This window comes from Chrysochloris asiatica, unplaced genomic scaffold, assembly GCF_000296735.1.
Source record: "Chrysochloris asiatica unplaced genomic scaffold, ChrAsi1.0 scaffold00042, whole genome shotgun sequence".
Taxonomy (NCBI): Eukaryota; Metazoa; Chordata; class Mammalia; order Afrosoricida; family Chrysochloridae; genus Chrysochloris; species Chrysochloris asiatica.
The window spans coordinates 12,354,965-12,381,117 of NW_006408560.1; the positions used below are offsets into that span (position 1 = coordinate 12,354,965).

Sequence of the window (26,153 nt, forward strand, 5' to 3'; positions counted from 1 at the left end):
CTGTTCCGCGGGAGAAAGATGAGGCTTTCTGCTCCCGTAAACATTTACAGCTTCGGAAATGCTGTACAGGGTCGCTATGGGTTGGAATCAACTTGACAGCACTTAACAACAACAATGGCTAGTGATTGTGAACATTTCTTCATATGCTTGTTGGCTGCCTGGATCTATAGTCATTCTTTGGATTAAAAACATTTTTTTCTTTAGTTTACAAAGAAAGAAGCAATAAATTGAAATATTTTTAGTAGTGTGTTGCATCATTAGTATAGTATACTAAAAGCACTAATAAATCAATATGAAGAAACATTAACCCAAAATTACAAAGCTTTTACACAGGTTTACACTGAATTCCCCATGCCTATTGCCAGTGGACTGATCTAAACACAAGATATGTTCACCATGGAATAGTCAATCATTCAGGGTCCAAAGGGCAATATTTTCCTAAGGACAAAGTTGAGAAAGGATAGGAAGGTGGGCAGAATGCAAACAGAAATCACAGAGAGGAAGTGGGTATCTGTTTGTACATGGAGTGGATTGTTAATAATTCTGATGAAACAAAGCATATGATTTATTGAATGTAAAGCTCATGATCTGGTCAGCAAACTTCCATTCTATTCACAATAAAAAGTTAAAAATTAAAAATCTCTCTCAAACACAAAAACAGAGTTAGCAATACATTTTAAAAGAAATGTTTGTTTTGAATTGTTGATCTACAGCCTATCAGTAGAAGCTCAATGGTAGAATTTGGGTATTTATGAACAGTTCTAAGATGACCAATGCTATTGCAAGAAAAAATTTGGTGAAAGCATGTAGCCACACATTGAAATTAGAATTACTAATTCATCGTCTACATGAGTTCCATATGAGAAAAGAAACAATAGTTCAAATCTACTTTTCTTTCTCAAATTCCTATTCTCAAGCATTAATCAGAAGGAAGTTCATTCTTATTTTTAGATACTTTTGTTGAATCCTTTGAAGTTCATTACCTTCAGTATCCAAGGCCCTCACCATCAGTTCCAGTGGTGAATCATCGACATAGAGTTCCCGGGTTCGAGATACAATTTCAATGCTGTGTATCACGTCAACCTTAACATCACAGCGCAGTTCATGGTCAGTCACTAGGATGAACCCAAAAACTGAGAATTTAATTCAACAGATTATAATGCTATTAAATACTTCACATACTTGGAAGGTGACTCTAGAGATTATGAAAAAAAAAAAAAAAAAAAAAGAAATGGTTTCAACAGATGCTATTACCTGTGAAAGAAAACAGCATAAAGCATCAAGTCGTCTGTTTATAATGTGAGACACACTAGAACACACACACCATTCAAGATCAAAAGGGCAGCATTTACCTAAGGACAAAATTTAGAAGGACTGAAAAAAAGGTTGAATAGAAACAAGAATCAACAGGGAGGAAGTGGGATTACTGAGGTTACATGGAGGGGATTGGAATCACTAAAATGAAATGAAATATATTATTTGCTGAATGTAAAACTGATGATCTGCTCTGTAAACCTTCACTGAATTCACAATAAAAAAAATTTTTTTTAATAAAGAATAAACACTACAAAAAAAAAGACAGCACTGATTTCCAAACACTAATCTATAAGGATGTTTTTACTCATTATACAAAAATGGTAAGAATAAGAATAAAATAGTAATAATATCAAATGTATTTACTTTAAAGGACTATGTTGTTGTTGTTAAATGCTGTCGAGTCAGTTCTGACCCATAGTGACCTTGTATAGTGTTTCCGAGGAGCAGCTGGTGAGCTTGAACCGTTGACATTGTAGTTCAAACAACTTTGTAGTCTGGCACATTAACCCACAGAGCCACATCAAGAGTCCTTAAAGGACTATATATATAATTTATTCTTACATTATGTCCTACTTTCTCATATTAAAAGTTTTTCCATTATAATGCTGGTGGTGTGCCATGGAGTTGGTTCCAACTCATAGCGACCCTATATAGAGTTTTCAAGGTTGTAAATCTTTACAGGAGCAGAAAGCCTCATCTTTTTCCCTCGGAACGGCTAGTAGTTTTGAATTGCTTACCCTGTGGTTAGCAGCCCAACTCATAACTGCTAGTAAACGTTAAATTTTTTATATATTTAGTAAAGTAAAAAAGTAGCAATCAACTTCTCTTTGTCTTTTGTTTTCAACTTTTTTTTCTTGAACCACAAGATTTTAAAAAGCCTAGGAATCACTGTACGAGGGAGCTTCAACAAGTTTGTAAAAACAGTGGAATTTAAAGATAATGGAATTTTTCCATGAATTTTTTGAAGCACCCACCCCCTTGTATTAAACCAAAGTACCAGTAAATATACCCATAATTAAATTCAGAAACTCTAACTAAAATAGGATGAAATAAAAATGAAAGAAATTGTTCTGAACTGCTATTTTTTAAAACACTCCCTCCTATCATATTTTACACAAATTACAGAATGGCTTTACAACTTCTACATTCTACTGTACTATCCATACACTTTCAGTTTTAGCTTTATCCACAAGTAACCAAAAGCAGTCACTACCACGATACTATTCAAAATGACTAATGGGACATATGGGTATACTTTGTCCCTAGCCATGGGTTTGGTTTCATGGAATTTTAAAATAAAAGGAAAATGTTAATCACATAATACAGGTAAATGGCCCTGACCAAAGATTAAAGGGCATCAAATATGCTTATATTAGGAAAAGTTATAGTTCCTTTCACAAATAAACAAACACATATTAAAATTGCATTAATCATCCTGAAATGACATAACCACTTGCTGGTAAGTGCTGTCGAGTCAGTTCTGACTAATAGCGACCCTGGATAGGGTTTATGAGGAGCTGCTAGTGAGTTCAAACCACCAACCTTATGATTCAAACTGACCTCGCAGTCTAGTGCTTATCCTACAGCATTCCTTATCTTATTTGGATACAAATAGAATTTCTGGAGTGTTCTGGACTAAAATAGACTAGTGTGGTGGTTCCCAAACTTTAATATGTCTAAGAATCACCTAGAGAGCTTGGTAAGACAAAGATTGCTTTGTCTAACTCAGACATTCTTATATAGCAGATCAGGAGTGAGGCCTGAGAATTGACATTTGTAACAAGGAGTCCCTGGCTGCTAAGTGAAAGGTTGGAAGCTTGAATCAACTCAGAGGTGCCTCAAAGATGGGCTTGGAAGATTTACTTCTGAAAAATCAGCCACTGAAAATCCTATGGAGCACACACAGTTCTACTGTGACACACATGGGGTTGCCATGAGTTGAGATCAACTTGATGGCAACTGGTAAATTTTGCAATTATTTTTGCCTTACTCAAAATTAATCTCAGACCTAAACACCTAATAGAGTTTCAAGGTGATTAATTCCTTTTTGTCGTTGATTCAAAGCAATAGAGTTTTTACTCTGTACCAGGCACCAAGCCATATGTTGATATATATGAAAAAAAAAAAAAAAAAAACCCTCACATTATGTTGTTGTTAAGTGCCATCAAATTGATTCTGAATCATAGCAACTCTATATAGGGTTTCCGAGGCGCAGCTGGTGAGCTTAACCGCTGACCTTGTGGTTTAATCCAACTTTGTAGTCCAGCGTATTAACCCACAGCACCACACCAAGACTCCAGTCACATTATGGTGTTGTTGTTGTTAAAGTGCCATTAAGTCAATTCCAACCCATCGCGACTCTGTATAGGGTTTCCAAGGAGTAGCTGGTGAGCTTGAACCACCAAACCTTGCAGTTCAAATAACTTTGCAGTCTGATGTATTAGCCCACAGCGTCACACCAGGACTCCAGTTACATTATAGGATGTCACAATTTAGGGCTTATAGTGCATTATAGGACTCCTGGTGTGGCTCTGTAGGATAAGCACTAGACTGCAAACCACAAGATTCACAATTCAAACCCATCAGCTGTTCCTCAGAAACCTTGTACAGGGTTTCTATGAGTTGGAATTCACTCGACATTCCTTTTCACTGTATTATAGGAGTGCAGTGGCTCCTCCATTGGATAAACACTGGACTGCAAACTACAAAGTCAGCAGTTCAAACCCATCAGCTGCTCCGCAGGAGCTTTCTGCTCCTGCAAAGATTTAAAAGCTTCAGAAATCCTGTACAGGGTTGCTATGAGTGGGAATCGACTCCATGGCACCTAACAACAATTGTATTATAGGAATCCCTATTATTCTAATCATTTGAACCTAATAACATTTGTGTTAACCATCAGTATAAGATGGTTGTGTCCAATACAATTATTCAATCTCAGACCAAGTCTAACACAGTATTTTCTCTTAACATACCTATCTCTCGAGCAAGAATGATACTGCTGAGGCGTATTGGTTGGGTAGATTCAGCAATGAGTACAGCTCTTTGGGAACATAAGGTGCCAGTTTCATATAAAGGTTCAACAGTAACCACATCATGATGGGTGGAATGCCTGTTAGAACAAAATACTTAAAGAGTATAAAAAAAGAGTATGGGTTAAAGTTAACTTTTCATGGAACACAGATTCCTATACTACTTCCATATTATATACATGTATTTAAATGACACTCTTTATTTTAAAGTAGGAACATTGCTTAGTAACATAAGGATTAAAGTGAGACAGAGTCAGAGACTTGCCCAGTGGTCCATTGTGCAGTTGCAGAAATGTTACATTCCTCCAGCAATAATTAAAATAAGATTGTTATATTCTTCCCTCAGTATGTTAAAATAGGATTAATATTGTATTTTTAATAATAAGAGACTGGGCTTTTTCATCCTAGAGAATAGGTTGGTATCTGACATCTAAGTTGGAAAAGTCAACTAAATTATGAAGTGTGAGTCCAACTCAATTTAAGAAGAAGAAAAAAAGTTGGGGGGAACTCATTATTTTTACATGGGTAAAAGAAATAGCTTCATATGCTAGAAAGATCACCCTCTTGCATCACCTTCAGTCAGGAAGCACACCACACAGGATCTGATTCCCTTCTACTTCCTCAAAAAATGGTAGGGAAACTTTCACACATGATTGCTTCTCTTAGGATAAAATAAAGGAAAATCTACTCCAAGTAAGAGTGAAGAGACTCTGTGGTGATAAAATCTAACATGCTATTGTGCTCAGCTGTTAACTGAAAGGTTGGAGGTTTGAGCCCACCCAGAGGTGCCTTGGAAAAAACACCTGTTTTTAAAAATCTACCTTCAACACCCCATGTAGCACAGTTCAATTCTGATATGCACAGGGTCACCATTATAGTCAACTGTTTAGAGGGAACCTTCTCATGTCTTAGGAACTCATTTATTTAGATTTCCTCACAAACTGTCTCTGGGTTCTCGCTCACTAGAAAGTTCTGTCTTTCTGTCCTCAGTCAGCAAGTCGTCATCCCCAAATGGATTTTTCCTTTTCCTCACAATCTCAGTGGACACCCTCAGATAAGGAGGGAAACTTTATATTCCGGGGAGATCTCATCTCCACTCAAGACAAATCTTGTCATATTCTAAGCAACTTATACTTCATGGCTGGCCTCTGAGGATCAATCTCTAAAATGCTGCCCTATGCCCTGATCTCCTACTGCAACTAACCCTTCCAATACACGCACAACAAAAAGGCTAGTTTCCTGTTCAGAAAATTTATTTCAAAAAGACATACATACAACCAGATAATATCCCACACAATGAAAAGGACAACCCTTACAGGAGTGGCCTCTTCACACCAAGTGACCACAGTATCTCTTGAGGGTCTTACAGAGTAAATGCCCCACCCACCCTTATCGGTTTGTATAGGAGTGCATAGCCTCAAAACTCATCCATCCCTCACCAAGTATAGCAGCCCTTCTGCGATTCCAACAGGAAAGGTACCCGGCCTGGCTCTCGGCCGAAAGGTAGCAACACGTGTGGTACGTTAAGCTTGTTGGGCAGGGTCCCAAGCAAAAACAAATAAAGTAGTAGCAAGTAAAAATACAGCCTTAAGCCTCGGGGTCTGGTGGCTCCAGAGTCAGTCATGGCGACCGCTGGATTTCAGGTTCCAGCCCAACTACTGACCACGCCCTCCCTATTAGCCAATCAGCAAGGCCAGAAGGGTCCAGCCCTCCCGCAGACTCGGAATTGTGGGAAATGACTTTCAAGTAAGTGCTCTAGTAAATTAACATTATGGAAACTTTGGGAACAAACTAAGAAACCGGCTCTCAAAGAAACATAGCAGCATGATTAGACTAGAAAACACATGTACGCCATTTTGCATTCACAAGACTCAATATTTTCCTTGTTGTTGTTGTTAGGTGCCATAGAGTTGGCACCGATCCTGGGCCAACCTCACTACTGTTGCCACGCTTGAGTCCATCGATGCTGCCACTTGGCCAACCCATCTCGTTGGGGGTCGTCTTCCTCGTTTTCTCTGACCCTCTGGTCTCAATACTCTTTTGCTGCTTTCAGCTTTTTCAGCTCTAAAATATCCTGCCTAAGGAAGGATGGCCACTGAAAACACAGATGTGATATATATAAGCAACAGTGATAGGAAAAGACACAACTTGCGTATAGGATTAATTTGCAAAATATTGGATAGCAGATCTTTTTAATATTTAAAAGCAGAAGTCTTAAAAATTCCAACTTTTCCCGTTTATCTTTTGTTTACCTTATATTTGGCTTCTAGCCACCTCCCGCCCCCCCAAAAAAAACCTTTTTTTTTCCTCCTCAGCAATAATTTCCAGTCAACATTGATATTTAAAACTGGAAATATATCCAGTCCCTAGTATAAACTGCATTCTGTCAAGGGTCCTGTGCCGTTAGTACTGACAAAAAGCTAACTTTAACAGGAAGTTGGAATCACGTGTGGCCCCAAGGCCAGGGTGCAGAAAATGCCAGGCACTAGCATCTCAAAGGAAGCTTTTAAAACTATCTATTCAGTTTCTAAGCAAATGCTATGAGAGCATGTCTTGTTAACTTTTTTCCAAATATCCAGCAAAATATTAACAGAAAGGTTCCATCAGGGAAGTTTATTAAAACCACAACATGCATGTTATAAGGTGCAGTTGGTTCTGACTCATAGCAACCCAAGGAGTCTGATGGTGTGTTCAAGCCAGCCTCATGGTTACTTAACAGCCCAGTGCTTATCCTACAGCACCTCACCAGGGCTCCAAAGAGCTCTTGTGCTGTCGAGTCAGTTTGGGCTCAGTGACCCAGTATAGATAGGGTTACTGATTTGGCTGGCAAGTTTGGACTGCCAACAACCTGTGGTTCAAACCCACCTTATGGTCGAGTGCTAACCCAAGCCCCACACCAAGAATCCTAATAGGTTTTCAATGCTCTGCTAGGAACTTGTATACATTTCATCATTTAACCATGCAGGGATAGACTTCACAGCAACAAGCTTATCAGTGTATGTTGTAAAGTGCTATCAGTTCCACTGACCCTGTACAGGGTTTCCCAGGAGCAGCTGGTGAGTTTGTAAATCTACAGTTTATAAGAATATACTTCTAAAAGTAAATGTATAGTTCAATCTGAAGATATATGAGATCTGGCACATAAATATTCCTAATCTTCACAATTACCCTGATAATACATAATTACCTTTACTTCACAGATTATAAAACTAAATGGTTTGTATCAGGACACTATTTATTGTTAAGTGCTGTCGAGTTGGTTCTGTCTCACATTGACCCTGTAGAATTTCTATGGAGTGACAGTGGGTTTGAACTGTTCACCTTGCGGCTAGCAGTTCAGTGCTTATCCTACAGCACCACACCAGGGCACATAACTAAGAATTTCAGAGCCTAGTTTTGAACCCAGTTTTGGTCTGCTTTCAGTGTGTATACACACCACTAACAGTGTTACCACCCACATAAACCTCTTAGCTCCTGTGGAGAAAAGCACATTTGGTTTAATAAATAATATAGTCAAGAAGGCCAGAGAGTTAGAGGGACTGGTTCTTTATTTCAAAAAAAAAAGAAAGAAAGACACATCAATTTTCAGTATCAAAACAGTTGCACTATTGGTTTCTCTCTCTCTCAATCAGCCTCCAAAAGAGACCACACGGAAGGAGAGTACATTTGAAGCCACTAAGCTGCAGGATGACCACCTGACACACCTCACAGAAACCTCACAAAAAAAAAAAAAAAAAAAGGGGGGGGGGGCTGGGTAGGGAAAGGACTTTTAAAAGATGAGCACACACTGCCAGCCTACAGACTGCAGAGAGAAATCAGCCAGATGGGGTGGCCAGTGCACCCCAACTCCAGAGAAACAAAGCTTCAAACTCATATAAAATTTAATAAAAACAAAAAACAAAACAACTTTGTATATAAGATATTCAAGGTTTCTCCAACACTGACTGAAACAAAGCACCCCAGGATGGCACTTTGAGAGACAGCAGCTTCAGACCCAAAATAGGGTGACGAGATGAGTTTCGCATGGCTAACTCAGTGGCAAATCATTTTTTCTTTCTTTTAAAAAAGGAGAGCAAATAAGTGGTCACCCAAGAGAGTGACACATGATCCATTCTGTGAGTAATTAGGAAGGGACTGGAGAAAGGATGGGTTAATGATAAGATCTCACACAGAGGTCTCATCATATTAATTTGTTTGGTCACTTCTGACAAAATAAAATAAAAAATCACCTTGCACCAAGATACTTTAAAACTGAAACCCTGAACAGCACTTTAAAAAAAAAATTTTTTTTTTTTTTCTGGGCTAACAACTCTTCCTGGAATCACCTTTCTGGTTTGACTGGTGCTTTGTACAGAGCAATGAGGGCTCCCAGAGTAGAGTCTTTCCCTTGGCTATGTTTGGCTCTCAGTAAGGCAGACCCATACTTCTTTCCCTCCTCTGTGGAGAGGGCAATATGTATTCAGCTGAAAAGTTACTTTCCAAAAGAAAGGGGTTAGATTGCTGCTTCACAGCTGCAGAGTTATTTGGAATGTGTTACATATGGTGCTATAACAAAAAAGGCAGTTACAAAATGTGTACATCACAACATGCTTTTAAAGACACTTGCACTGTGCTCATGTTCCCTTAAATGTTCCCAAAGGTTCTCAGCCTCTAAGCCCAGTTGGGATCTCTGGGGAGAGGCAGAGACAATATGGCAGAGGAAAAAAAAATTTAAAAAAAAGACATGATTGAGAGGGAGGGTGGATGGCGAGGAGAAAGCAGCCTTCCAGTTAAAGATCGGCCCTCAGTTTAAAGGTCAGCTTCGGGCAGGCTGGCCTCAGGCGGAGTCAGGGTCAAGGGGAGGAGCAGCGGCAGGGCAGGACTGCGATGCTCTACATCTCATTCAGGTCAAGCAGAGTCTGGTCCAGCATCCTTTGTGTACAGAGGTGCTCCTCTTTGGTGCATTTCAGTTTATCTAATGAAGGGGTAAAGGAGAGAAATTACAAAAACTAGAAGTAAATTTCAAGTTCTGTCCACTCTGAGAATTGCTCCTATTACAGGGATGTTACAGACTAATGAAGCAATTGCTTTCTTAGCCACAGAAGTGAGCTATTATTGAACACTTGGTTTTGCAGGGCCTCTGGCTTGCCTACTAAAGCTGCAGGTATTGAACTTCCAGAGGAAGGGAATGAGTAACCCTTTATCAGTCATTTCCTGTCCCTCCCATAGGCAAACCAAGGCTTCTAGCTTTAAATCACTGAAGGAGAAGGTCCTTAAACTTCAGCCATCCACTTTTTTAAGCTTGCCCACAAAAAATGTCTATTGGAAATGGCTCTCTAGACTTTGACCACTGAGCAAAGATGGGCATATTCTACCAATAAAAACACCAGAATCTCAACTTGAAAAGCAACAGGAGGATCTTCATGTGCTATAGGATCTCTCCCAAAAGTAGAGTGGGAAAGAAATGGCTGTGAAAATGAAAGAACCCTCTGAGTTAAATAAAAGAATCTCGAAATAAAACAAAGCCAAGAACACTACCCCAAAATATACTTATTAAGCAAAACTTTAACTGGGATTTTTGCAGAGCCATTGTACAGAACTAGAACCCCTGGTGGAAATGGTTCTCTCAGCTGCTAATCAAAAAGCTAGTTGTTTGAGTCCACCCAGAGGAACCTTGGAAAAAAGACCTGGCAATCTACTTATGAAAAATCAGCCAATGAAAACCTTACAGAGCATAGAGCTACATATGGGGTCATCATGAGTCAGAACTGCCTTGATGGCAGTTAGGTTTTTGTTGTTTTATTGTCCAGAACTGCAAGGGGGCTTTTAAATTTTCATGGAAAAATTCATCACTTTTAAATCCCATTTTTCTATGAATTTCTTGACGTCCTCTCATAGACTGACTGTAACAGAGCTACTTGCAATTAAACAGAAAATCAGAAAAAGGAGGCTAGAGGGGAAATGTCAAGAAGAAAACCAACAGCTGAATGTCAACAAAATCTAATCTGCCCAACAAGCAAACCAACTGACTGCTCTAAGGGAGGTGAGGAAAACTTCAACTCAGAGAAGGTGACCAATTTCTTATCCCATACCCTTTTCCTTCCCTTTGTTTCCACCCAGTCAGGAGGACCCATCCCTGCAGCCTGCACATGAAGCAGTTACAACATCTTGTCAAATTATTCCTTTTATTGTTAGAAAACATCCATTAAGGGGAACACACCTACAGTCAGTGCATAAGCTAAAGAGCAAATAAGGGCAGAAAACTGAAAACCCTCTCAAAGTGTTATTCACATTCTAACTCTCTCAGGTCCCTTTTTCATCATCCTTCATTTCTTGAAAAGGGATAGAAACGCATGTATCAATGGTCCCAACTTTACAATGCTGTGAGGAAATCAATTTATAAAAAGCTTAAAAACAAAAATACATTAGAAAAGGATTAGTTACTACTCTAACTGCCCCAATTAAAAAGCCACTTTAGTGCTGTGGTTTGCTTAGGGCAAAATAATAACTTTTAAAAAGGCCATCAGCTTTGTGCTGAGTTTCAGGTGTGAGCAGTAAGCTCGGTTTAATGGTCATCAGTGAGCCCTGCCCATCAGTCACATAGATCATGCAGCGTTAGCTTCAGCTCATTAGAAAGCAGGTGGTTTCACTCAAGTTGGCTGTAGAGATGCTCTGCAGCAGCAACAGAAAGAAGGGAAAAGAAGAAGAGAGGAAAAAGAGGAGGAGAAAGAGAAAAGGGGAGGTTAGTAGAGTACCAGAGGTAAATTTTCAGTCTTAACTAGATGGTTATGTTTAACATGCATCTAAGGCAGGATGAATGTAAGGAGGATTCAGACAGAGGCATTAAGAGTCAGTCAGTGGTGGAAGATGCCCAGACCAACACAGGAATAAGATAAAATAAATCAGACTGACAAGTTGGTAGGACAAGATTTTGAGGGAGGAATAACACCTCCTTCACAGTGTTTATTTTCTGGGTTGAGAGACAGGCAAATGAAACCGGGCAAAGGAAGGAATGCAGTTGGTTGAGAAGAAATTAATTTACAATAATCAGAGTTTGGAAAAACATCAAACAATTATTAAGTAGATAAAGTTAATATCCCCATATCCACTCAATCCTAGACCTTCTAATGCTTCATATTGTAGATGCTATGTAATATTCTTATCGGCCTACTCAATATCCAAGTTTGCCTTCATACTTTCTCAAAGAACCTCAAACTTGTTAAAAGTCAGCAATATACTCAACCCCAAGGAAGGTAAATAAATTTCTAGTTTAAATCAAGACTATCCTGTTCTTTGCTGTTCAAGCCTCCCCTGCAGCTAGGGATGATCATGACCTAATTCTAGCCAATGAGGTGTAAGGATTAGTCTGTTGAGGGTCTCTGGGAAAACTTGGGCTTTCCTTCTTGTCTTGAAGATAGATGTAATAATTGGAGCTGAAGACACCATATTTCAACTTTAAGAGAAGAGGCCAAGAGAATCTCAGAAACCCCAGCTGCTCCTGGTCAGACTATTTATTACACAGGACTTCGAACCAATTTGAACCAGTTTAGTCATGGCCAGTTAAGTGAAACTGGAAGAAGAGACCTGAATTTTTAGAACTTGTGTAAACTGGAGCTATAACCAGAATGGATAAAATTATGGATTGAAGCCCTGGAATAGGAGACTTGGAGGTGTAAGTGGACCAATTCAGGACCTGATGAGGGAAACTGGGTTACTGGCAAAATCGGCTGAGTGGCAGGATCAGCCACCATGCTTGAGCTGAACGCTTGTAGGTCAGAGATTTGATAGCTGTTTCTTAAGGCATCCTGGTGACAGTGTGTGTTAGGCTGCTAACTGCAAGGTCGATGATTCAAACTCACCAACACAGTAAAAACATGAGGCTGTCTATTCTTGTAAAGATTTGTTGCTGTTGTTAAGTGCTGCTGAGTCAGTTCTGACTCATAGCAACACAGTATAGGGTTTCTAAGGAGTGACTGGTAGGTTTGAACCACCGGCTTTTGGTTAGTAAGTCCAGTGCTTATCCTACAGTGCCACACCAGGCTGTAAAGATTTACAGCTTTGGAAATATACACAGGGTCATCATGAATCAAAACTGACTCAATGGCAGTGGGTTCTGTTTGTTGGTAAGCTGTCTCTTATATCCAATAGAACTCCTGATATAAGTAATTAAGTGCTTCAGACCATTCATTGCTTTATCCAGGTCTTCTACTGCAGCAAAATTTAGAGAGGTATAGAGAATCCAAATTCACATGACCAGCACAGGGGAGATGGAGATGTGATCCTGATCCAGATCCAGTACAAATTTCTTTCTGTGTTTTACAGTCTGTTTTGAAATGGCCTCAGGACCGGAATGCATTAGGATGATTTTTAAAAACTGCACTTCCCATTAAACCAGTGGTTCTTAACAATAATACCAGAGTAGTATTGCCTCTCCCATATTTGAAAATGTATGGGGGCAGGGTTTGGTTGTCACGATGACTAGAGGGCTCTATAGACATTTCCTGGGCAAGGGACAGCAATAAGTAGGATAGTTCTATACACCATGAACTGTCCCACCTTAAATGCCAAAAATCTACAAGTGAGAAACACTACATCAGTCTTAATCTCCATGAAGTTGGACCTATTTGTTGATACATTCCTGACAAATAGTAGATGTATAAATTTGTGTTGAACTTGTGTATCTTTCTGTGCTGTTATATATACAGATCCCATGTAGAGTTTGGCTCTTCTGTAAAATCTGTAACGAATAGTTTGTGTAATTCCCATTCTGGTGTGGTGCTGTAGCATCAGTAATGGACAGTTAGCTGCAAGATTGGCAATTCAAGCCTACCAGCAGCAACTTGGAAACACTATACAGGGTCCCTATGGGTCAGAACCAACTTGATGGCACTTAACAACATCACCTAGGAAACAAGATCTCACTCTTCAAAGTATTCTAGAAATAGACAGAGAAGGAATGGGGCCATTTTATTGCCTGACTGAATTTCAGAAAGCAGAATTCTCTGAGAATTGTGTGAGGTCAGGAAGATAAATGTGTTTTTCCTTACTTCCTAAACCAAAAAACCAAACCCACCACCAGTGGCTTGATTCTGACTCAGCGTTTCTGAAACTCTAAATCTTTATGGGAGCAGACAGCGTCATCTTTCTCCCACAAAGCAGCTGGTGGGTTTGCATTGCAGACCTTGCAGTTAGCAGTCCACCACCACTGAATCCATGCTCCTTTAAGTCTTTGCCCAATCCCATGAATGTTAGATACCCTTAGGCTTTACTGGTCTAAGTTAGGTCCATTTTATTCTGTCACAGGAAAGGAAGGAGGAACTCAATCAGCTTTAAAGTCTCAAAGACCAAGGAATGAAGGAAGAACAAACAGGCTTATTAACTGATTTTGCTTTTGATTTTACTTCCCCCTTAATTTTAAGCTTGGAAAGTTTGCAACCAATACTTCCTGAAAGATGGGGAGTGGGTTTAATCTAAGGCCATGCAACATGATAGGCCAGTCCCATTGTTAGATAACAGAATCAAACCACATTTTGTTCCTCATCCCAACAGTAGTAACAAGGAAGGGAAGAATGGAACCTAACACATCAGCCTTGACTTGGGAAGGCAAGTGCCTTGCCCTACAACTACTAAGGATGTTTGACCTCATGCCCTTAGCCGGTCAGTGCAAGTTAACACAGGATGGCTTCTGCAAAGATCTAAGGCGTTAAATGAAAGACTGAGTTCAACACGACACAGAGTATTTCACATTTCACTCTGCTACCCTAGCTTGCTGATTCCTATCCATACTCATACTAATCATGCCTATGGGGAAAGATGGGACCATTACCTTTCTCCCAATCTCTCTCCATTCTACCATACTTCTTTTTTAAGATGTCTTTCTCTGTGCCCTAGACAACTCCTTCCACCTAACTATTAAAACACCTAGAATGGCACTGTCCAATACTACAACCATTAGCTACATAGGAATAAACTAAATTAAGTAAAGCTAGAAATTCAGCTCCTCAGCCACACTTGTTGTTAAGCGCCGTGGAGTCGGTTCCAACCAATAGCAACCCTGTACAGGGTTTCCGAGGCTGTAAATCTTTACAGGAGCGGAAAGCCTCATCTTTCTCCTGCAGAGCGGCTGGTAGTTTCGAACTGCTGACCTTGAAGTTCGCAGCCTGATTCGTAACCACTACACTACCAGAGCTCCTAGTGTCAGCCACACTAGCCACATTTTAAGTGCACAACAGCCACATGTGACTAGTGGCTATAACACTGGGCAGCACAGATATACAACATTTCCAACATTGCCAAAAATTTCTATTGGACAGCAATTTCTCCAGAAGACTATTATACTGCCTTTATTTTCATTCCATCAACTAGTCCATCCACTGAAATATGCTTCCAGACTTTACCTTAATACTCAAAATGTACTCTCAAATTACTAACGCATCAATGAATTTTGTTGTCTTCCCTCTGCACTTGTCTGTTGCTTTTCAGAACCGCTGGACATCAACCAGTCATGAACTTAAAAAAAAAAAAACCAAAAAACTCATTATCTATCTCTATAACCAGTTCCATTTGGCTTTCCTTTCTACAAAGATTTCCTCCTTTTTTTTTTTTTATTTGCACGTATGCTTTAGGGTTCTCATATACTTACGTAGACAAAACTTGTCTGTCACCTTTACAGATCCCCAAATCGTTCTTAAAAGTCAACCAACCTCTACTCAAACTGTTCCCCCCCACACTTTTGTGGTCCTCACCTAGATACCTGCTACATTTTTCAGATTTATAACTTTTCTACCTTCCCAATCATTTAAGGCTGTACAACTGTGTCACCATTTTCCTTGGCTTAAAACTCAATCGTCCTTGACGTTTCCTTCTTACATCTAATGGCCAAGCCTTTCAAAAACACCAGTCCTCAGTGCCATCTCGCTCCTGCCATTACTCTTATTCAGACCCTGATGTGCAACAACCTAACCTAGTATTTCCTGAAGTGTGGCATATTCACAGTGGTATATGAGATTTCAGGTCATATAAACTTGTGAACTTAGGGAAAAGAAAAAGAAGGGGAAAAAAGCAGCAGCAGCAACATTTAATGTGCATTAGGAAAATGCCAGCACATCAAACTTTCGATTTCAAAACAGAATTTCTTAGAGTAAGATAAATTTAAAGACAAGAGTGAATTTGAAGAGTAACATAGGCAGCACAGGAATATGGCAAAAACCATAGAAAATGGTAAACAAATGGTATAAATTTGGGAAGCATACTTTATCACTATAAGTTCTCCCTTTTCAACATTCTTAATTTAGCTGCCAAACTAACTCTTCATGTAGCTTCCCAGACTACATTACCTACTGAAAATCTCTAGTAGCAAGTTAACACTCTCCAACTTGATTCCAGCACACGTTTCTACCTCTTACCCTAATCTAAAGCTCTATAGCCATTATGTCCTCCCCACTTCCCTTCTCTTTGACTAGAATACTCAATATTCATTACCCCTCAACCAATCTGTTTGCCAAAAACTCAATCTTTTTGGGCCCAGTGAAAATGTACTTATGTGCCTCTTACATAAGTCTTTCCTAATCTTCTAAAATAGAATCAATTGCTTTCCCTTTCTTGTGACACTTAGCACACAGTATCTTTTAGCTTTATGCAAATTTTCTCTATGAGACTCTGAGCATCCTGAGAGTAGGGGTGTGCCTCCATCTTTGATTACTTACCTTTAAACCAAATACCTGGTGCCAAATAGATACAAATAAATGTCAGTTGAATAAATGAATTTGTTCTTTAATCTCAAAAAGCTGTTTGATATGAAGAAATGGTAGGGACAGAAGAAAATCTGAATCTGAGATCTAAAATTTAATATTTGGAAAAACTTCTCTATCTGACTGTATAAATGTAAAAGAAAAGCAAATTTTAAATACACATTTTCCTGAGAAACTTAGTATCAAGTGGCAGACACTTATGCGTTTAAGTAACTATACTATTCTGATTGAACCATCTCTGCTGTGTAAACTGGAATAAAGGCTTCTGAAATGCTGATACTTCATTGCACAATATGAACCAAGAACACAACTTAACTAGCATTTAGGTTATGTGTATAAGTATGTAATACATCACACCCCCCATGTGCATGACTTGAAATATTCTTGATTAGTTGTTTTGTTGTTAAGTGCTGTCAAATTGGTTCCACCTCAAAGTGTCCCCAAATAGGGTTTCCAAGGAGCAACTAGTGGGTTTGATCCACCAACTCTGTGGTTAACAGTCCAGTGCTTACAACGTCCAATACTCATTTATTACTTGTTTTACAGCCCATCTGCATGCACTATCATACAAATATTAACAGGCCCCAAATATGTAAGAAAGGTTTAAAGAAGAAAACAATAACTTAAAAATAAATTGCATTTTTTCCCCCTATGATCTGGGATGATGCATTTAGACAATTCTAGTGGCAATATATTTGGGTCCACTGGGTATTCTGTGGATACACCATCTGAACCAGTGGCAAGAGGGTGGAATTGGGAGGCACTTCTATGGTCTCACAAATGAGGAAAATCTGAGATGATAGAAACATTACAGGCAGGATGATTTAGGAACTTGGAAGTAAAGCACTTAGATGATCTCATTCAGACTGAGGAATACAAGGAGAGCTCCCAGCCTAAGTTCACCATTTTAATAAGATTCAAATCAGTTGGGTTTAAATGTCAAGAAAAAAATAGACACAAACAGAAATGGCTTTGATTATTTAAGTCAGGGGTAACTCTATGATAGCTGTACCCCACACCGCCAAGGCTTCCTTCTTAGTGACAGCAGCAGCTCTGTCAATGACAAAAATGCAGGGTGGCATGAGGCTTCCAACAGCTTAACATTTTAATTTAGGGTCAGGGAGGAAGAGAACACATAAGTTGCTTTGTGTACCACCACCCCGCAGCCCGTGCTAATGCTGTAGGGACCAGCCAGGCTGGCCCAAATGGAATCCAGAGTGAGAGTGGGATGTTGGGTCCCCCGAGGAAAGGGGGGCAGAGATCCAGAACAGGGCAGAAACGGTGATAAGTTATCTGCATGAAAGAGTAAAGAAACTCTAGGTAAGAAGGACCAACATCAATCTAGACAGCATATCTGGGAGAAAGGAAAGGAGAAAAAGGAAGAAGAGGCAACAGGAATGATTTTTTTTTTTTTTTTTAAAGCCAGGCACTATAGCCTGAGACTTTTGGCTTCTCTACAAGGTTAGTGGGAGAGATACAAAGTGGCAAATTAGCATCAAGGATCAAGGATCCACAGCAAATGAAGGCCCCCAACAAAGCCCGCTGGTGCTGCTTACTACCTGGCTTGCTTCTGGGGCTTGGACTGATTCTTAGGTGAGTTTGGTATTTTCTATCATGGATGTTTCCTCTGAACTTTAATATCAAAATTATCAACAAAATATCCAGAAGGTCTGATTTTTTTTAATATATTACAGTTCAAGTCACTGGCTCTTTGGGCCCTATTTTACTTTGTCCTTCCCAAGAAATGAACAAAGAAAGCATAATATAATGAAGGAACTATGAATAGAAAGTATTTACCTTATAAAGATCAGGGTTCTACCACTGATCCAATATTAAATGCTGCCCCAGCTTTTGCCAAACAAGTAACCAGCACCAATGTTTTGAAGATAAAGGCAGAGATTCTAGTTTCTAGAGAACAAAACCAAAGCACACTGTGCAGCAAAGCCTGTCCCCCCACCCACCCACAAGCCAAGAGCCCAGCCCCGCTCTGCTGTCAGATAGTTACATAGAGGTCATGTCATTGAGGGCGTGGTCCAGCTCCTCGCTAATGGCCTTGTACTTCAGTTTCTGGGCATAGAGTTCGTCTGGACAGGCACAGGAACCACAGGGAAGAATGAGGGGACAGAGTGAAAGGTATCAGAAGCAGATGGAGAGAGGGAATCATTAGAAAATAGGGAAAGCGTGACCTTGGATCTTAGTACCAGTTAGAAGTCTATACTGGCAATCATGACTGGCCACTTTCAGATCCACTATACCCTAGGACCAACTGGATACCTCAAATTGATTGCAGCAAGGGCTAAGGACCTGGTAACAGCCATGACTAAAAGTTCATATTACCAAAAATGCACCCAGGAGGATGCCACTCCCTACAAATTCACCCACTTACTAGCAATGACAAGGCTTAATTTATTGAAAACAGAAAAGGGAGAAAGTACACATCAATATTAAGATACTGCTCTGCCTACAAAGTGCATCCATTATTCTGGGCCTCTTTTTTCCAAGGGTTGCCTCCCCAACCTGTGGAGAATTGCTTCTCCAAATTCTTCCAAAGTAAGAATATCCTGCTACCCAGAGTATACAAAAGGAACAAGTCTCAAGAGTTCTCAAAGCAAAGTACACTTTCCCTTGTCAAGGTGAATGCAGTTGCTAAACTGTGGGGAAAGAAACTATTTAGAAAGTCCTGGTTTTGATAAGCTCTGATATAGTCACTGCACAGCTTCCTATCTTAGGGAGGTTCCCACAACTTCTACAGTGAGCAGTACTGACAAGTACTCTAAGGTCACATGCATCCTTAGTGTCTTTTTAAAACATGACTTCCAATTTAAGCTGGAAACTACAAATTTAAGATTAAACTGGAGGTAAATGCAGTAGTTATCAGCCTCCTCAAAGGGAAGGAGGCACATTTAGAATACGAGGTAAAGTCTTTCTAAAGGAATAAATGAAATGTAAAAATCAGTTGCAGGGTTTGACCTACGTCATGTAGCTGTGGCATAGGACAGAGTACAGGATTTATGAAGTCACTACCAAGTCCCTTTGGTGTCCAAATAAAGAGCTTTAACAGTCAATGGACGAGGCCTTTTACATGTCTCTATTGTAATCCTCCCAGGCTCCATACCTTCCAAATCATCAATTGTCTTTTCCAGTTTGGCTACTGATCTCTCAGCAAACTCCGCACGGGTCTCTGCCTGGGGAAACACAAAACCAGTCAGAACCAGATATGGACAAGAGAAAGATACTTATTTTTTCTACCTTCTAGATCATTCAAGACTAAAGACAGCCAGTTCTAAGTCCACATTAATATACTTTACCTCCACCTCTAAATGTTTTGGGTCTTTCCCTCTAACCCCCTCAGCTTACCTCCTTGAGTTTATCAGTAAGAATCTTTATCTCTTCCTCATATTTGTCTTCTTTTTGAGAGTACTGTAAGAGAAACATAATAAAAATTATTCACACTGACAACACCGCCCCCCCCCCATATACACCAGCATTCACACTTAACATCAATTATCTTTTATGATTTAAGGTACTCAATGGGTCATTAGAAAGAGTTACGGCCTGCTTCTGCACAATAGGTCCTTAAAATCCACAAATCCATGTATTTTAGGCCATGGTATCCACAGATCAGAATCCTTTTATTTTTACTTTTAAAAAGGACCTAGACACTTTGATCTAGAATCCTGGTGTGGTGCTGTAGTTTAAGCACTCAACCACTAGGTCGGTTTGAACCACAAGGTTGGCAGTTCAAAGTCACAAGCTACTCCTCCTAAACCCTATACAGGGTAGCTATGAGTTGGAACCAACTCGGCGGCACTTAACAACAACAAAGACTTTGATCCAGGTCAAAACTACCCAGAGAGATGCTTTTCTTGCCTCCTGCTTAATGAACAGGAGTAGTTAACACCCAAGGCCACCTGATGGAAACAGTTCCATAATAGTAAGAGAAAGTTATGTGCCTTGATTGTTCATTAGGTCTCAGACCTGCTTGTTGCCCCCACCTGTCTGCTAGAAAGCCCACTAGGGCCCATGATTACTACCTCCAGTATAGCAGTAACAACCTGACGAGAACAGGACTCCAGTCACCTGAGACCATGATGTTATTTTAATGAGAAAATAAAAGATCACAACAATTAGTATTAAGTCCAGACTCTGAATAAAGGAAAGGCACCTAGGAAGAGAGCACTTCTCACTGGATTATATCAGGAATAGGCACCTCCAGCCTTTCATCATGGCAGCGCTGGGCCCAGGCCCCAAAGTCTGTCACTTGCACAAACTAGTCCCTACCTTCTCCGCCTGAGCCTCAAGAGACTTGAGGTTGTTGGTGACATTCTTCAGCTCTTCCTCCAGCTCAGAACACTTACTGTGAATGTTTTAAATATTGCAGGAGAGGAAAGGGATAAAGAAAGAGAATAAAAAAGGGGGGGGGGGAAGAGAGAGAGAGATACATAGACGTGAATTGAACCTATACGTAGAGAGAGCTGGAAGATATCCTGGGGAAGAGAAGTTCCCAGGTAATCCGAGCAAGCATCAACCCTCCTCCCTCTACCACAGAGCATGTCAGGAGCTGGACCCTCCTGGGCTAGGACTCAGAATGTTTGGATACCAATAAAGGAAGAACACTTGAGAGAAATCACTTTCAGGAACAAGGTAGAACTGCTGCTTGGAGTGGATGTGGAAATGGATGCCCAAACCAAACAGTCCCCCAAAATCACCCGAGGGAAGGAGAGACCCTGTGAAGAGGCCACTGAAGCAACTAGGATAAAAAGATGAAAAAATGCCAAGTAAGTGGAAGAGAATGGAGCGCATTCCACGAAGAGATGAAAAAGCACTCAACAAACCAATCAATGGAGGAGGGAGGCAGCTGCAAAACAAAAACAAAAACAAAACAAAACCAGACCATACATATAACTTCTCTGAGTTTAATGGTTAGTACCTTTTCTTCAGCAGCACTCAGACACTTCAGGTTCTGGTCCATCAGTCTGATCTGCTCATCCATCTCTCGGCAACGGCTGTTAGTGATAGTCATGGGGAATGACACAAGCCAGGTTGTGGGGAGGGAGAAAGGTCAACAAGGAACATAGCAAGAGAACAAGCAGCAAAACGGGGGGTGGGGACAAAGAGGGGAATTCGTAAAACTTGAAAATGAAAAGACAACACCACCATGGCCATGATATGTCATGTCTGGGACTGGGGAACACAAGTGAAACACAAATTTATATATATTTATACAAATATATACCTCAGCACTGACTTTGTTATACAGGCCCAGGAGGTGACAACAGGGTGGCAGTTCGTATCTGCCCTACCATGAAGTTCCTTAACAGATTGGCTTAAGTGGTACAGGAATCAATGCTTCAAGGAGAAATAGACCCCACACAGAATACCCCAAGAGGGTCTTTCAGTTAAACGTATCCCCTTTATTTCCCCTCAATTTATGAACTTTCCCTACTAAAAACAAAGGAAGCTGCATTATCACAGCCACATAATAAAAATAGGAAAGCTCAGAGCTATTTGTAGAGTCTAGAAAATCAGTAAGGTAACTCCCACCCTCTAGGCCTTATTTAACAAAGTTGAAGGGAGACTCGTTTATTCACATTAGTGCCCAAGCCAAGGGGAAAAGGACAAAATGGTATGATACATTTTGAAAGCAAGATACTCACGATTCTGCCAACTCAGCTCGCTCTTCTGTGCGTTCCAAGTCCCCTTCAATAATCACCAACTTACGAGCCACCTACCAAAAAATGACCCAGGCTGCAGTTGAGTGAGGCAAAGAAGGTGTTATTTCTCTCTTATGAATGGCTTTTTTGCAGAAGCCTTATCACCAAGAGAGAGGGATAACCAGATGGTACTTTACCTCCTCGTACTTCCGATCTGCCTCTTCTGCAATGTGCTTAGCTTCCTTGAGCTGGATTTCCTGGAGTTCCATCTTTTCTTCATCTTTTAAGGCCCGGTTTTCAATAACCTTCATACCTCTGGCAGAAACAGTGAGGACAAATGTGGTACTCAGCCTGAGAAGTTTGTTATCAACACTATTCCATCCATGGAAACTGGGTTGGACCCTTTAAAATCCATTCCTTTCTGCTTGTCATTCAAAAGGAATCCTTGTCTTACTTTGTTTAACATTACTTTCCCTTTTTTAATTGGCCAACTTACAGAAAACACCAATTGCAAAAGGTTCAAAGGATAACTCTTCCTGCCAGTCTTTTAAGAGGAAAGAATATCCAGAACAGAAGGAAAGAAGATTCTTTAAAACAGGTTATGATAGGTCTATTGATTATTATTTATAAAAAAGAAATACATGCCTATGAAAAAATACAAAAGTCTATGGTCTAAAGGAACAAAGCAAAAAGCAATTATCCTCACTTCAAGTCCTATTCATTAGACTTCATATTCCTCCCAGAAATGTTTTAGACAAAGATTTGCAAAACCTTCAGTGCTCGCATCCCTATACTATTCTACAATTTGTTCACTTTCTATAATTTGGCATTCATTTGCACAGCTGCATACCTTGGAGATACTACAAGTTTAGTTCCAGATCACCACATGAAATGTCACAAAAAAGTCAATCACTTTGTTGTTTCCCAGTACATAGAAAAGTTATACTCACAGTATATTGTAGTCTATTGGTATGCAATAGCACCACTAAGAGTTTGAAATATTGTGTTAATTATCAAAATGTTGCACAGAGACACGAAGTGTGCACATTCTGGAAAAAATGGTGCCTATGTGACTTACTTGATGTAGGGTAGCCACAAACTTTCAAAAAAAAATTTTTTTTAAGCAAGAGCTGCTCAGCATAATAAAACAAGTATGCCTGTACTCCCAACAGGATAGTTGAAAGATCTATGCAGGTAGTTACAGACCTTCATTCTAATTTAATTCACATGTGGCAAGGAGTCACTCATTTATCTTCACAAAGATGAGTTGTGATTTAGTTTAAGGATTACTGTTCTTAATCCTGGCCACACATAAATGAACAAAAGAGCTTTAGAAACATCAGTGTCCAGGCCCCTATCACAGATTATTCTAATTTCACTAAAAATGGCTGGGATCCAAGCATCCAGATATTTTGAAAGTTACTTGCCACAATGTGATTCTAATAGTAGAGCCAGAGTTGAGAGTTTGTTAAAAGACTACTGGGGAAAAACAACAACAAAAAAAAAAGACTACTGGGCTCTACCAACCTCCAGGATTTCTGATTCAGTAGATCAGGATTGGAGACAGAGAATTTACGTTCTACTAAGTTTCCAGATGTTACTAATGCTGTTCTAGGACCTCACTTTGAGAACTAGTGCTTCAGGGAGACTGTTTTCAAAAAAGAAAGCTTATGATTAGCTAAATTAGGTGTCTATATTAGTGACCCCATTTAAGGAATTGTCAATTTATAGAAAACACTAATTACAAAAGGGCCACAGGGTCTTACTAGGTAATCCTTTCTATCTGACTTCAAGGGGAGAAAACATTCCAGAAGAAAAGAAGATCCTGTAAGAGACAGAGTACTATTATAGGTCTATAAAGAAATTTTGGTCAGAGGCATGTAGAATTTATTTTGAAATCCTCTCTCCATCAAGGCCTCTCCACACACCTCTCGCTTTCATCAGCAGCTTTCTCTGCCTCCTCCAGCTTTTGCAGGGCAGTGGCCAATCGCTCCTGAGCGCGGTCCAACTCCTCTTCAACCAGCTGGATCCGACGGTTCAAGGAGGCCACCTCTGCCTCAGCCTGTATTTGAATGAAAGAATGGAAAGGGAAAGCATAAAGCATGATGAAAAGAAGTAGAACTAAGACAGGAAGTGTATGGTTGACTACCATGAAGAGGCCAAAGTCTAGTAGAGTAGATCATTGAGATTCAGACATGATTATATATATAGATCTCCTCCCTTTCCCATCAACCAATTCCCATATGTTCCACAGGAAGAGCATTTAAAAACTCATTTCCGTTGCCCAGCCCAATGAAAATACCACCCCTTTCTGGATTCAGTTCAAATTCCTGAACACACTAAAGTCAGAAATGCAGCCACTAAAGGGTACTTTTTTATCTTAGCTCTGGTTTGAAAATGTGTCTTACCTGTCAGCAACTTTCTTATAAGTGTATCATGAAGTGGAAAATAAGCAAGTTTTCTTAAAGAGGGAATCTTGGATTATCTATTATTTGCTGTTTAATCAAGCTGTTTACCCTCAGATCATCTTACCCTAATATACCATCCCTTCAACTTTTACCTAATTTTTTTTTTTTTTAAAGATGACAATGAGGAGCTTCTTCTAGCTAAAATTATCTGCTTTAATGACATTTTTTAGAAATTGGGGCAGAGGAAATGCTTCCTTCATTCCTAAAGCCATTCCTCTACACTTCTGAGTAGTCTCATTTCTATTCCTCCAGTCACCACTCATTGGTGGTCTAGTGGTTCTCACTATGTCTCTAGTCACAGAGAGGGGTGTGACACTATAGCTTTGTGTGCTGGACTGCAGTCAGTATGAAGAAACCCTATACAGGTCACTATGGGTTGGAACTGACTCGACGGCACTTAACAACATGCCTCTAGTCAGAGTTCTGGTGTGGCACTGTGAGATAAAGCACTGGACTGCAAGGTCAGAGGTTCAAACTCACCAGCCGCTCCTTAGAAACCCTATACTGTGAAGGCACTTAACAACAACATACCTCTAATTGGAGTCGTAGTACAGCGCTGTAGGATAAGCACTAGACTGCAAGGTTGGTTTAAATAGCAAGGTCAGCAGTTCCAAATCTTCAGCCACTCCTCAGAAACCCTATACAGGGCTGCTATGAGTGGGAACTGACTCAAAGGCACTTCACAACTATATGCTTTTAGTCAGGGAGCATGGTGTGTCTGCTTGAAAAGCACTGGACACAGGGTCATCAGTTTGAGCCCACCAGCCACTCCATGGGAAAAAGAGGCTATCTGCTCCCACAAAGAACCCTATTCAGAGTTATTATGAGTTGGAGCTGACTTGACACAACAACATCACCTTTAGCAAGTCCCTTAGCTTCACCTCCAGTACAGTTTATGACTAGAATCTCCCTGGCTCTGCCCTGCAATAAGGCACAGACTAGAGTCTAATAATCTCACCTCCCTGGCACTGAAAAAAAGAAACAGTAAAAGGAGAAGACAACCCACACATGGATAAATTCTAGTGGTAGAAAAGCCTCTCTCCTAAAACCGCCCTTTGATTCCCACATCTTTTACTGGTGGCAGGTATGCAGACAGCCACAGCCATACAAGAATTTAATCTGCCCCGCGTAACACCCAGTTCAGATGCTTATCCAAGTGCCTAGTGAATATGATCTCTCTTCTACAGCCCAGACTGTATCTGAATTCTATTGCCCTGATTTCCTCCTGGCAGTCGGGGGTGGGGGCAGCTACAGAAATAATCTGGGCCACCAGTTCCTATGAGGAGAGATATAGCCCCAAAGACTCCAGTTAAGAATTAGGTTATTTAGCACAAAAATTACCATATATAAACAGGGAGTTTCAAGGGACTAGGGGTACAATCTAACCACCAGGCTACAAGAAAAGGGAAATCAGGAAGCCCACATAAATTGAAATTAGAAAGAACCCATTTGTCGACATTCCCACTTGAAAAGACATGCAGACCAATGCAGAACTGCTAGGAGAACAGAAGATATTATTCCTTGGGGGAAAGAAAAGGACCTGCAGAAAAAAAGCAGGCTGTTTAAATATCAAGCAAGTTGTTTGCTTTAGATGCATCGAGGCAAAGAAAGTCAAGCCCATCAGGGAAATCCCCCTTCTAGAACTGAAATTTAAAGGGAACCCATGAGCAGTCAAATATGCTCACTGGTGACCACGTGGGTCTACTTGTGAGTGGGAAGTGGGGGAAAACGCAGGCAATGATGACATGGGCTAAGTTTGGCCATGTTCCATTGGCACCCATTGGCCTTGAAATGAAAGAAAGAGGAAGGGCTGGCTGGTCTGAAGTTTAGGGAGATATGTAAACTAGCCCTTGGGGACTAGGGCTGAGAGTGAAGTGACCTGTTGGTTTTAAGTGCAGGGAGATGCACAACAACTCCCAAGCTTGCAGCTAGTACCCATTTCACCTAGCTTGGACA

General features: G+C 40.2%; 2 protein-coding genes across 11 annotated transcripts in view; both read right to left on the minus strand.

Moving 5' to 3' along the window:
• The window catches only part of NUP210L (nucleoporin 210kDa-like), a 193,382-nt gene extending 187,378 nt beyond the window's left edge, over positions 1-6,004 (minus strand). For both annotated transcript variants that reach the window (XM_006861487.1, XM_006861486.1), the window contains exons 1-3: positions 5,786-6,004; positions 4,290-4,426; positions 984-1,115 (exon numbers count right to left, since the gene is read on the minus strand). In XM_006861487.1, the coding sequence (XP_006861549.1) occupies positions 984-1,115; positions 4,290-4,426; positions 5,786-5,970 (454 nt within the window). In that variant the 5' untranslated portion in view covers positions 5,971-6,004. The remainder of the gene's footprint in view (positions 1-983; positions 1,116-4,289; positions 4,427-5,785) is intronic.
• A 2,675-nt stretch (positions 6,005-8,679) lies between these two features.
• TPM3 (tropomyosin 3) overlaps positions 8,680-26,153 on the minus strand; it is a 30,022-nt gene continuing 12,548 nt past the window's right edge. For 2 of the 9 annotated variants that reach the window (XM_006861489.1, XM_006861493.1), the window contains 7 exons: positions 23,658-23,791; positions 21,927-22,044; positions 21,733-21,803; positions 21,006-21,081; positions 19,433-19,495; positions 19,191-19,260; positions 9,218-9,300 (listed from right to left, as the gene is read on the minus strand). In XM_006861489.1, coding sequence (XP_006861551.1) covers positions 9,218-9,300; positions 19,191-19,260; positions 19,433-19,495; positions 21,006-21,081; positions 21,733-21,803; positions 21,927-22,044; positions 23,658-23,791 — 615 coding nt within the window. Of the gene's footprint in view, positions 9,301-17,168; positions 17,369-18,076; positions 18,160-19,190; positions 19,261-19,432; positions 19,496-20,356; positions 20,433-21,005; positions 21,082-21,732; positions 21,804-21,926; positions 22,045-23,657; positions 23,792-26,153 lie in introns of those variants that run through there. The other 7 variants (XM_006861490.1, XM_006861494.1, XM_006861491.1 and 4 more) reach the window with 6 other exon arrangements.